The sequence below is a fragment of the Morone saxatilis genome, unplaced genomic scaffold (assembly GCF_004916995.1).
Source record: "Morone saxatilis isolate NCDOM2014 unplaced genomic scaffold, NCSU_SB_2.0 Contig7, whole genome shotgun sequence".
NCBI lineage: Eukaryota > Metazoa > Chordata > Actinopteri > Moronidae > Morone > Morone saxatilis.
The window spans coordinates 10,696,331-10,710,060 of NW_023340246.1; the positions used below are offsets into that span (position 1 = coordinate 10,696,331).

Consider the following 13,730-nt stretch of genomic DNA (forward strand, 5'->3'; position numbering starts at 1 on the left):
TGTTTTTTCTGCAAAAGAAAAAAAGAAGGGTTTTTTTCCACATTAAAACACTTAAAAAAGCATTCTACTCTTCTACCGTCATTAAGAAATTCCAGAATCTATGAATACCAAAGTTTTTCCTGTTGGACACAAGATGTCTCCGTACTTTCACTTCAAGTCATTGTCAGTGTTATGTTGCACTGGTGGCTTCAAGTTTCGTACGATAACACTTCTGGACCGCAGTCTGTACGTTCCAAACTTTTGTGATTTCATCCAATCAGGCTTGTAAGCCCCACCCCTTAAAATCAGATTTTCCATGAGCACAGAAGAAAGCTTCCACTCTTCAGCAGTATGAAGTGAAAACATCTGCACAGTGAAGCTCAAACATCCAACTGTAAGAATAAGAAGAAAAACATTTTTGGGTGGAGGCGGACTTTAACTAAAAGTAGCAATACCACAATGTAGAAATACTCTGTTACAAGTAAAAGTCCTGCATTGAAAATATTACTTCAGTAAAAGTATAAAAGTCTTACCATCAAATTAATGGGTAGTATGTCTGTATGTATAATCACTATATCACATGCCATTTCATTCGTTTAATCAGCACAAACAAAACGAATGATATGAATGAATGAACGTATAATTCATCTAATATCATGACTGAAGATTTGTCCCATTTTTACTGATGACTTCAAACACTGGTCTTCCTCCAGTGGCAGGTGACAAGATTAGAGAGCTTTTACATTGAGATGACAACCTTATATACACAAACTTCTTGATGCAGAGGAAATCTTCATCAGAATGTATAACTAGAATCCACATTTGAAAGTATTTCTTCAAGACGGTATTCATCTTTGAGTAGAAATATGTAATTCTTGCTCGTCTCGCAGCGCTGCGTTGGACACTGTGTGCGCCGTCTTTCATCTGGCAGTTTGTGGGAATTTGAATATGGCAGGAGGTGGCTGGAGATGGTTGTTTACACTGAGTGGAGTGTGTCGACAGGCAGGCATACAGAGAAATAGAAGTTTATAATATCTGCAGCAGCCACAGAATATCAAACAGACCCTCTCTGATTCAGGTTGTGCACCGGGAAGTGTGATATGTTTTGCTCTCTGTTCAAGTGATAAATGCGGTGCTGTGATTTTTGTTGGTCTTGGGGCCTGTGGTATGATTTCTGTTGAATTTCTGTGGTTGTGTAAGTTGGGCAGCTATTGCCGGTGTTTAATATTTAAACTCATTGTTGCAAATAGAACAGATTTTCCTGGAAGACCTCCAGAGGACTCAGAGCTGCATCGTCAGAGACGGGTTCGGAGCGGGACTCGGCCAGTCTGACAGAGACAGAAAGACAGGAAGAGAGAAAAGTATATTGCTACAGAGGTCAGAGGCAGTAAATATTTATTCGTCACAATGGTTGACAGGATATGCAATGGTTTAAAAGTGACAGAAGAAGAAGAGATAACATGTATCAAGGGCATGCAGAGGATGTTGGAATGACTGAATGAATGGGAGAGCAGAGGTAGAGTGTTATGTGGACTGTTGATTCATTTTTCTATTTCTAATGAAAAAAAATAAGGGAAAGACTATCATATGTATGAAATTTACTATTTATATTATTTAATATTTATCTATTTAAATGGGGTTTCTTTTAACTGTGAACTACTGTAAGGATTTAAATCACTTCCTCAAAAAAAACAAGGACATTATAAATTATAAATCTTATTTAATTTAGCCATCATTTGTGAATGATGAGACATTTTAAAAATTCAGTCCTAATCGAACACCTCCTAACTCACATCCTTAAAAATAGCCCTGCAAAAGTTTGCAGGAACGTGGCTTAGTACGTGCACTTTTCTTGTACAGGTGGAGTCACTAATGAGCAGATTCTGGTAGTTCCCCTCATGAAGGGGGCATGTCCACTCATCCAAAATGACCTAAGCATGTGAACCACTGATTTAGATGATGTGCATATTTGTGGACAGTCTGGTTTGGTGTGAAAATGGAAGGGTGGTATTCTGCCTGTCGCATCACTTACCGGTGTCCATCTCCTCTACTTCCATGTTGCTGCATGCCAGGTAGAAGACACAGGAAATCATGACTTTGTGATTCAATAATAAAGCTTTGGCACAAGATAACTTCCACGTAGAGACTGTTCACAGAACTTCACTAAGACTCTAACAGGTGTATGCTGTCCCTTCTCCACCATGCATAAAGTGAAGAAACACTCAAAAAAGAACATGTCACATTTAGATGGTTAAATTATTTAAATACTTCAGTACAGAGAAGGCATACATAATTACACACATACAGTTACATAACAGTCATTTTAACTCCAAGGTCACCATTCATTTAAGAAATCTTAAATACAAATCAAACCATTTAATTAAACCCATTTGAACTGAAGTTGATGTCAGCAGTTGTCGGCACCAAGTGCCCTGGTTGTAAGCACAGAGCCTCCACTTGAATAACCATCTACTACCCAACAATTCAGTTTTTTTTTTTATAAAGGCCTAAACCCTGACCTGTGCTTATACAGTTAATTAAAAATGGTTCTACTGAAGTTGGTTTGGCTGCCCCAGCTGTAGCTAAAGTAAGAGGAATATAAAGCATAGCTAGCGACCCCTAGAGGCTGTGCTGCTACTTTTCAAGTAGGATAAAGTGAACTACCAACCTACAGACAGACAAACTGACCCTTGATGTCAGCTTTAAATTCACACGCTCTTTTTTTTTTTAATTATAAGCCACACAAAGCTAAAAGAGGACTCAGTGGTTGAGGACCAAACATTTATCTTCGTGATATGTACAGAATCTAAATGAATGACACACTGCTTTGCGATTTGAGCAAAATCTAATGCTTGACCAGTGGCTAAACGAGTTGAGACGAGTCCCAAATCATAATTTGCTTGTGTTTTGTCTATTTTGTTGATCTTTTCGGGGGGCATCGTAGTCAAAGGTGTGATCCCTGAACATTCAGAAAGGTGCCCAAAGACATAGACCACGACCCTGCTCTGCTGGTCTAAAAGCACTCCCAAAGTGACATGTAACACTGAAGAGGTGCAACAGCCATGACAGCTCAATGTGATCCAGAGTCTTCAGTGTTTCAGGACAGATTTCATCCACCGTGAGCTTGACATCCTTGCTGACCTCTGAGGAGGAGGTCTGCTCTAACACTCCAAAATCCTTCAGCATTTCCTCTAGGGCATCAGATTTAGATGCTTCTCCAAGTGTTCCACCTTCCTTCACTGGACAACTTGAGGTCAGTATTTCCTCATCCCTGCTGAGAACAGCCTAAGCAATGACCTGCCTCCCTCTTCTGATCTCCCTCCTCGCACAGCCAGCCTCCACACAGACACTTCTGTATGGAATCTCTGCCTCTCATTTACCCATTTGCTTTAATCACAGCGTTTCATGCTACAACACAACAAACGCATCTATTAGCTGCAGGCAACACAACTTAATGAGCTGCTCTTCTCTCTTTATGGAGGCATAATACAGCACTGCAGGACACGTATACACATATCCGGGGGTTGTATGAGGAAATGAAAAGCCATGCTGAGTGCTCAGACACTCACTGGACTGTTTGGCCTACATTCCCAACAATCTGTTGTGCATGGAGGGGAACTGTCAAAGAGTTCTGATGGGTTTTGAGTTTGAGTGTGCTAAGAGATGGACCAAGTGCGTATATATATATAATATAAGGACTACTTCCATCACATCTTTATGAGCCGGAGAGCAAGCGAGTAAGTATTTCATACCTGTCAAGTCTCACACTTTACTTGTGAGATACATTTTACTCTCTCTGCAGGCATCTCACAGCCATAAAATGACAATTTCACAGACTGTCACACTTTCAAAGAAAATAAAAAAGGTGTTGCATTGTAATCTTAGTTCAGTGATAAAGTGCTGATGAACTGTAGAGTTCACTTCCTGGCTTCACTTTCTGTGCTCCTGACAGCTATGTCAGGAAAGGTGGTGATCATGTTGGCAGTAAAGGAAGCAAATGTCATTTCTGTTGTATGCAATGGTTCAAGAGTGGCACAAGACTGCTCACTAGTTACACATGATTGCTACAGTTAATCAGCTTAGTGTTCACATGCATTGTTGATATATAATTATTCATAAATGTTAATGAATGCTTGTAAAGATTATCAGTAAAAAGTTAACGGCCTACTGCTAAATTATTTTGTCTAATCTGACAAAATGAGGAATTTAATATTTTTTACTTCAAGAGAGTACTAATTATTAACATATAGATTAAAGAAACGACAGGCAGACAACTCTCTCTACAAAATAAAAAAAACATTAAGACTAAAGGAAATTGCATAAACCTACCAACTCAAACTAATACTCTTAGAACTGAGGGGACTCTTGAAGAAATGTGGTTATTACAAAAATGAACAGAGGTTGCTCCCCTGACGTGGACAGCCTCACCTACAAATTGGTACAAGGTGACTGAAGGATAAATTAGCACAAATATTAATATTCGGTGGTAAAAAAAATAAAATAGAAATGCCTTCCTCATAGAGAGAGGCAGTTATACACCTTACTCTGAAGGAGGGCAAAATAAATGCAAGAATGTTATCAATTAAGACCTAAAAATGTACTAAATTATAGGTTATACTAGATTATAGGCTTGAAATATTCAATGATGTCCACTTTGACCAGACTGGTTTAATTAAGTAGAGACAAAGGAAAACATCAGAAGAACATTACATATAATACAACAGAAAATATGATCAGCCAAGATGCCAGAAAGCTTTTTTACATTTTTACATTAAGTCAAATATGGATTTCATGGGGCATTCATAGAAATGATTCAAACATTAAATCGATATCCAGAGTTAAAGTAAACTGGCACCTCACTGCTCCATTTACTTCACAATGGGGATGCAGACAAGGATGTGCCCTCTCTCCTCTTTTGTTCGCCATATTTATTGAGCCCCTGTGTTAATGGATTCATTAGAATCACAATATAAAAAGAGATTTCAACTATAATAGGTGGGGAACAAATGTTGCCGTTAGAGATTAGTTATATATTTATATAATGTATCACTGTGAAAAAAGGTTGGGAAATTTACTGTGTAGAGTATTTGTGATTCTCTTACTGTAAATCCCATAACTGCCAATGAAAAATCAAAAAAATCTGTCTCACTGCAACTGCAGACAGAATGAAGACATTTCTGCCAAATCCCCTTTCACAATATTATCACTTTTTGACTAGGGGAACCCATGGTTCAAAAACTACAGATCAATTTTGGCTTTTAAAAGTGAAAACTGGGCTATTTTCTTCTAATAATTCAAAATATTTGTAGTGTTATATAAGGTAGTGGATCAGGTCACTGCCAACTACTTGAAATGTCCATTTATTTTGCCTTAATTAGAGCGGACAGCTGCTCGACTCTAAAACTGTCTCGTTTTATTCAGTTCTGGTTTAATAAGACACCAGAGGTTTACAGCACCAACAGTAACTACAGTTGATTGTTGTGTTAAGTTAAAAGAAGCACTTCAGGCCAACTTACAGACAGTATGCTGATAAATCGACTGTATCAGGACCTTTGTGAATTGGTGTTTTTTTTAAACTTTTTCTTTGTACTGCTAATAGCAGAACAATTATATAAATCTTGGGTTTCTAAATCTCTAAAAATTACCACACCAGTCAGTGACTGCCATACAATCAATATGGGCCTCATCTGTAACCTTGAGACAGCGGTTATCATACATCCTTTCTACATTGGGTCATTGGCATGAATGTAGTGTCATCTTTTCGCATTGAGTTACTTGAGAAAAGAAGACTATTGCATCTCCCTCTCTGTGTCCGTCCGTGTGTGAATTTCAATAAAAATCTGTGTCAGTCAATGTGTCAAATGAAGGTTTTCGAATCTAAAAGAGTCTGAAAGGTTACTGACAGCTGACCATCACCCTCAGTGCAACTGTCATCATCTGAAATGGCTCTACAGTATTCAAAAGAAGATTTATTTTTGTGTGGAATTGGGTTTAACATAAAGTTATTTATTTTCATACATTTATTTTTCTGGAGGTAACATTAAGTATTTTGTGCCAATCCCACCTCCTTTCATACATTAAAGAATGTATGCCAAGTATTGAGCAGACTTGCAGACTTCATATGCAAAGGTTACCTTGAGAACGCATCGTCGAGTCCATCCTCCACGTCCTGTTGGGACATAAACAATATGAATCAATACACACATAAATTACCTCAAATCACAATCCTGCTGCTTCTGTGCTGTCAAGCTCCTGTGCCTCTTCACTGAGTCAGCCATGTCATAACTTATTTTATCCAAGTGACACATAAATGAATTACTGAGGTAAAGAATCAAACACAGCAAAATGTATATTTTTGCTCTCCTCACTGTGACTGTATGACAATAAAATCAATATTCATATGGCAACATTGCATGACTTACACAAGTCTGGAAACATAGATAAGGAATCCCACAGATCTTTGCTCTACTTTCCCTGCACTAGTTTTTGGGAAAGCAAGTGATTCAATCTCTTTTAGTTTAAGAGATATTAAGAGTTATGATAACATAATTATCATTCTGTCCGATTCATAACCTGAAAATAATATGACCTGATGTAAAGAAAACAAAGAAGGATTATGAGTGTATCAAAAGATCAAGTTGAACTAGCCAATGAAATGTGACTCTATTAAATCATAATTTCTTCCAATGACAGATAAATCTTATTAGGGAGAATACGTAACAATGAGCACATATGTGAGATCAGTCAGTAGGAAAGATATTCTAATGAATATGGTGTCACCTAGTGTTAAGAACTTGTAAGTGTACACCAGGATGGTGACAGATGAGCCTCTGCAGCATGAACATTTACAGTTTTAAATTTAAATTTAAATACAGACATTTTACATTTTACAACATCATTACTACATGTAAGTGCTCAAATTACAGCAGCAATAAGTAATTACTGGTGTACTTAGAAAATAATTACCTTTTTAATGATAGAAAACTACTGAGGCAAAATGTGCTCACAGTCACACACCCACCACAGCAGGTTGATCTTTAAATTTGAAACATTGAACATTAAGAAATTAATTTAGTAGACTAACATTGTTGCAATATTACGCTACGGTTTAGTATAGTGTAGTATTGCTTTCCTTTGCAGTGGCTTCTTTTATCTGTGTAAGTCATCTGACGTGACAATAAAGTTGTTTTGTTGAATATTTGCTTGTGTTTGTCAGGACTTTGTTTGCCAATGGACACACTGCTCTCCACAGGTAGCCCGCTACTTTGGTATTCATACTACAAACCCAGCACAAGGACCATTTTAAATATCTATCATTTAAAACCTATAAAACCTAAAGTTTTAAGATGCTTTTTGATCGTCCAGTCTTGATAGTAAACAATGTGAATTACAGACATGCAGGTTTTAATACTAGGAGAAAGGCAATGATTTACAATATAACATAAAATATTAGTGATGCTCCAAGCTGACTAGACTGGTATTGGCATAAATACCGGTCTCATTAAGCTGATGTCAAAACGTTTATGGCCTCATGTTAGCTTACATAAACATTATACTATACTAATGAGTGAGGTGTACAGATTTTTAATTTGGGAAAAATACAGTACTAGCAGTACCCTGAGTTGCTGTCTCATAATTCAATATCAGGAGGGACGTTTCCATAGCTAATCTGTCACTCAACCAAAAAACTGATATAATCATTTTTGGCACAATCAGACCAATTAGCAGTTTGGTGACCTACCCAAGAGTCATGTTTGATTGGTCGCCTTCGAGTAGGGTTACTACGAGGTGAGGGCGAGCTGAGCGAAGCAGAAAAGAAGGGCCTCCGGAGCTTCTCCTCTATCCCAACAGGCTTGTGTGCCTCTGGATCTGAGAGACATGACAGGGAAATGAGGTGAATAAGCAGAGAGAAGTAAACATGAAGGACACAGGAGGTGAGACCAAAAAGAGGAAAAAGGATCGTGCACATTGAGTCATCTTTTCTCTTTAACTTTGCACACAAACATCAACTCCAGCCTGTGGCACTCGCAGCTTTCTCTGCAACAGGCAGAATTTAAATCATCTCCATAAAACTTTCATACGCCTCTCTGTGCCCGCGTTACTCCCGAGGTCCTTGAGGCTTTCACATCACATTTTCTCTCTGTCCTCGGGCCACTACAGCTGGAAGCGGAGCAAATTTGAATCGAAAGAAGCTGGAAAAGCCAGCTCTTAACTAACAACAAACTGAATGGATGATTAAGTCTCATTTTGCAGACCCTCTGACCCCCCCGAGGAGTGGAAAACATTTTGACCTATAAATGTCACGGCCATCGGAAAGTACTTAAAATGTACTGCTCCCCTGAACGGCTAATGAGTGGTGTATAATTAGGTGATTTGTCCTCCGTGTACGTGAGAAGTGATTGACGCCAGTTAAATTTGTGTGTGAAAGGGGGCACGCTACAGAATTACAAATCTTGTTGTCGTGTGCACGCTAGAAGGTCATTGTAAAGTCATTATGCAGCTGACTATGGTAACATTTACTTAATCGTGTTCACTGGAATCGGTTTGGGAGGAACTCGGTCTAAATCTGCATCTAATTACTGTCTTGTTTCAGTGACTACAGCTGTCATTTTCACATTACTAATCAGATCATTGTAATCTTGTCAGTGACGGACAGTCTCTTTCTCTCCAGCCCCATACAATACATTGAGATTACATAATCTTTATCCTCGTCCTCCGAGAATTACAATTTCAGAATTATTCCAGGCCAGTTACATTTATAACATAACTGTAAATATTACAGCCTCTGACAACATGGTGTCAAATAAAATATTAGGAATTCCTCACATTAAATATTCATAACTAAATGAGCAATAATCAAAGCTCAAGTTCATTTAAAACCTTCTTATTTATAGACCGGTTTCCGAGCAACAGGGGGGGGGGTGACCAGACCAGAAGCAAAGCTGAATGACTGACAGCTTACGAAGAGATGAACATGTGAAGTTGTTTTTGTGCTTTAAACTGACTGAATCACTAAAGTAATGTGTGCAAAATGTCTTTTATCAAAGGAAGCATACCTCCTGGTGAGCTCAGTGTGGATAATTAGCTGTCAGCTCTAGTGTCATGGTCAGTGCCATGAATTTTATATGGTGTAGAATATTGGAAGATAGTGGATAGTTCCACAGAAACTGGTAAGGAACAAACATTCGCTTTAAGGTCAGACACACAATCTCACACTTTGTAGCTGCTAAATGAATTGTGTGATCGTTTGCAGGCTCTATGTTCAGTGCTTTGATGATCAGTCTGATGTGCGTTTTTTTATTTGTTCCAGTGTGCGACTCGGTAACAGCAACACAAACTTATAGAGGGAACAAAACTGTGTGGCTGATAAATAATACAGATTCATTCCTGTATACACAGTTTTTTGTTAGCGATGCTTTGCCTATATACACCACAGTCATTTCTGAAATGACTATATATGATGTGTCTGGTATATTTTGAGGAATGTTATGAATAACCAGAGTGCATCTGTGTTCTTAATTTCTGCCGCTCTTTTGTGTTAACATTATTTTTTGATTTTGTGCTTTTAACGAGTGCTGCCTGTTTGGGAAACACGCAGGTAGTCTGTAAGTGTTATCACTGCTACTTGCTGCTGTTTCTCACTGGTTATATTATATGTGTCATGTTACCTAGGTAAAGCTGACATATAATGTGATACATGGGGATGAGGCTCACATTCAAATCCCCCTCTAAAGCTATTGTAGCAGTGGGTTTTCTATCCCTCTGCTCTCTTGATTGTTTGTAAATGGGAAACTCATCCAGGTTAAGGGAATAATGCAACATTTTGGGAAATATGCTTATCAGCCTTCTTGCTGAGAATTAGATGAGATACTGTCAATGATGACACATAACTGCTGGTAAAAAAATGTACACTGTTTTTGTATGGAAATAATATGACTTAATGTGGATCATGATACAATGAAAGAAATTAGTTAGCTTTGGAAGTGCTGTTAAGTTGGATAGATTTTTTTTTTTTTTACTTCAGACAAGTCAATGTAGCTGTTCTGTTTCCCCATCTCCAATCTTTATGCTAAGCTAAGCTATCACATCCTGTTTCTAGCTTTATATTTCACAGAGAGTCCTCTAAAGCCCTGCAAGAAAGCAAAGAATCATATTTCCCAAAATGAAATGCACTTGTTGTTTGTTGCTTGTCCACTTGTGGCTATAGATAAAGATTAACCCAATTTACTCGTAATTATCATCATTACTAAATTCATCAAATACCTGCTGGAACACACTGAGTGTCTGCTGTCTCTGTCTGACCGTTGCTTGCTGCACAAGAACAGCAGGTCCTCGCCTTCTTGCTTTTGTCTGCAGATAGAAAAGAACAGTTGTTAAAACTAAACCATAAGTACACTATAAGATCCGTCTAAGGTTGAACAGTGTCGGCATTTCATCATATGGTTTTTAGCAATTCTAATTTGGTGACACTTTTACGAGCAGGAAGTACAGCAGTGTGTCATTCCTACAGCCCAGTGGAGATTGTGAAGGTCAGAATGAGCATGGGAAGCATTTTCTTTAACTGTCCTCTCAACTTGGCTTGAAAACCAAAAGCATTCCCAGTCAGACAGATTGGATGAATTAGAGCCTTTCCCTCCTTGTATTTTTTTTCTAAATAGTTCAAAAGGAGAACCTCTCACTGAACTGTCTCTATGTCACCTTCCTTTTGTCCAGTGAACTCACCTTCCTGAGCAATCTCCCAAAGATCGAGGGCTACCTTAAAGGCCTGGGCTACCGTTAATGTCACAGCCTGAGCCTGGAGAGAGAAGAAAAAGAACACAAGAATGAAACAAACACTGAAATCAAAATGAACGTACTGAAGAGTTGTGATTCAATTGCAGTCAAGAATTTTTTTTGCTTGAACATCTTTAGCCTGATTATTGACACATCTACTGTAATAATTTGACATATAAATGTTCAAATGTCTTGTATTACATTTATATTTTGTCATATGATTTTCTTAAAACGGGGTGGATTAAAACAGTACAGACTAATGAGCTGGGAGGTGAACTGCCACAAGATGGAGCCACACACCGTCTACATTTTTGCTACTTGCTGCCTCAAGTGCAGTTTATTATATGTACTCTGTCCCCAAGCAAACTGACCACATGATTTAAAGTCCAAGAACATGTATTCCATACATTGAGCTAGATGTATACAGGTATTTACACCAAAAACAAGTTCATTGCACACTTACAATCTTCTTCTTTTGGCAGAGAAATGCATGGCACTCCAGCGTCTCATTGAACTGACTCTGAGAAACGTATGCGAAGACCTTATCCTGAGTTTTATCTGCGGTGCAGTACGAGATTCTGGAAGAGAAGAGATAGAAAAACCCAAACAAACATTATTCCAATTTACCAACACTATCAATCCACCTGACATAAAGGCATTTATGATGACAAATGAGTTATTGCAGCAGACAGGAACTAATTTGTAACATGAATGTCTCAAGGCAAACATCTTTTTAATCATGGGACACACATACAGAACAAAGGACGACATGTACAGTGCATCAGCTGCAGGCCTGCACTCTCAATCAAACCTCGTACATCAAGGTAGGCTTCACTGCATACACGTCAATTTAGGCTATAACTTTGTTTTTTTGCACTCAACCTTTTGCATATGCATAAGCAAACCAATCATAGCAAGATGAGAGTGGTGGTTATGAATATTATGCTGAATTAAGTCCTGCAGCTGGGAATGGCTGGAGCAGGAGACAAATGAGCAGCAGCGACATCCATGAGAGATGCTTGAAGCTGGGACTGAGCCCTTCAGTACTTTCAGATAAAGCTTGTTTCATGCAAAAATTAATTCAAATGCAGATATAATGTTGCTTTGTGGTTAAGTGTTATGATAATGGAGGTACAGGGACAGCGCGGAATTCACTATATTCAGGTGACTTGTAGGTTATTCACCAGAGTTTTGTCATATTATCTCTATAGAAAGGCATGCAAACCCTTTGAAAATGAGATGAAGAAAATGTTTTTTTGAAGTAATGTCCCTGATGGTTACATATATTTATATTGCAACTTTTGTTGAAAAAAAACCTTCATTTCCATGGTCAGTGGGAAATGGAAAGTCTTGGATTACAAAATGATCTCCACTGTGACGATATTGCACTGGAGATCTCATTCCCAACAGTCACACCGAATCTCTCCTGGATCTAATTTCTGGTTTTCAAGAAATCCGAATGTCTGCAAATCCAGTGACAGCCATGGCCCGTTTATTTTCAATGGTTATCTAAAAACCAATCGGGACAAAGTCCACCAAGCCATTTTGCTCCCCACAACAGCCCGCATGGGTTCACTGAAGCAACGGACACAAAACCAATGGATTTGTTTTGCCCGATTTTTATGCAGGCTATTAGAAGCAGTATTGATCTGTATGTCTATGTGAGGTTGTTACCTGAACCAGCAGTGCACGTCATGTTTGTGGCTCATTTACACATCTATTTAAAGCAACCGTGAGTGATGCACTTCACCTTTGTTGTCATAATTAAACAGGCAACCTTTATTATAACCAACACAAGAACAAGATTGGGTGCTTTTACTCTCAGTGTGCCAGGTATAGAACTCAATGGGCCAATTTTGTTTGTTGTTCTCTGACTAGAACACGTCAAATAATTGTATCTCAATTAGACATCGTCTCTGCACACGTCATCATCATTAGTCAGTGGGTGTATGGGTGGCTATATATAATATGCCGTCATTACACTAACTTGTCCACTGTATTTGCAGCAGGCAGCCCCTCAATTACTGCCCCACTTCGTGAGGGGTAATTAAAATGAAGTAATTTATTCAATCAAACAACAAGCATAAACTCACCAGCCTTCAGATTTCCCTCTCAGATTGTTTGCTGGCTTGCACCGCTGATGCGTGACCCACATTGCAATGCCCAGGACACCCGGCTCTGTATTTTCCCCCTCTCCCCCGTGCTCTAACTTATATTTGGCCCTTAATTGAGGAAAAATGAGCAGAGAAAAAGTTCAAAGAGTTGACCTATTTAAGTTTGGAAAACAAGTGTGATGTAACCAAAGTACTCTAACTGCTCAATATAAACTTAATTATCATCTTATTGACATATTGTCTACTTTCTTTATTTCACTTTACTTTTTTTGTGCAACCTCAGTTTCACTTATTCGGGCTTTTACTGTTTATGCTTCTGCAGATTTACATCTTACTCTGACTTTTAAGTTGTTTACCAATAATATTAATAACTGTATAAATTATTGCTAATTATAAAGTAATTAATTATATACTGTACAATTATTCATACTGTTGCAGTACTACAGAACCAGTACTATCAATAGTTGGCTAATTAAATCAGTAACTGTAAAAATGGTAAAGCAGTTGTGTTCTTTCCATCTAGGGAATCAATGCTTTTGGGTTTTAAAAGACAATATACCCTAACACACAATGTGAAAAAGGGCTTTGCCTAAGTTATTAAAAAAAAAAAAAGGGTCCCACTCTGAGCGTGTTCTACAAAGTTTTAGAACAGATTTCAATAGGAAATGCTCATGTTCATTGTCCGCAGTATGTTGTTAGATTTTCCAGAACATTCAGCTGTAAGCATAAATAAAATGAGCAAATAGGTCAGTGCACACACAGTGCCTGTCTAACTAGCCCTATCAGCAAGAATATATGAGTAATATTAACACTGAACTGTGTACACAATCAAACTTTGATGATGAACAGGATGGAAATCATGAA

At 38.1% G+C, this 13,730-nt stretch overlaps 1 protein-coding gene across 1 annotated transcript in view; it reads right to left on the reverse strand.

Annotated features, from left to right (window-relative positions):
- Positions 1-409: 409 nt before the first annotated feature.
- si:dkey-71h2.2 (low density lipoprotein receptor adapter protein 1) overlaps positions 410-13,730 on the reverse strand; it is a 39,715-nt gene continuing 26,394 nt past the window's right edge. Inside the window, exons 4-10 of the mRNA XM_035678141.1 lie at positions 11,216-11,330; positions 10,702-10,774; positions 10,243-10,329; positions 7,721-7,848; positions 6,114-6,148; positions 2,012-2,040; positions 410-1,307 (exon numbers count right to left, since the gene is read on the reverse strand). Coding sequence (XP_035534034.1) covers positions 1,261-1,307; positions 2,012-2,040; positions 6,114-6,148; positions 7,721-7,848; positions 10,243-10,329; positions 10,702-10,774; positions 11,216-11,330 — 514 coding nt within the window. The 3' untranslated portion in view covers positions 410-1,260. The remainder of the gene's footprint in view (positions 1,308-2,011; positions 2,041-6,113; positions 6,149-7,720; positions 7,849-10,242; positions 10,330-10,701; positions 10,775-11,215; positions 11,331-13,730) is intronic.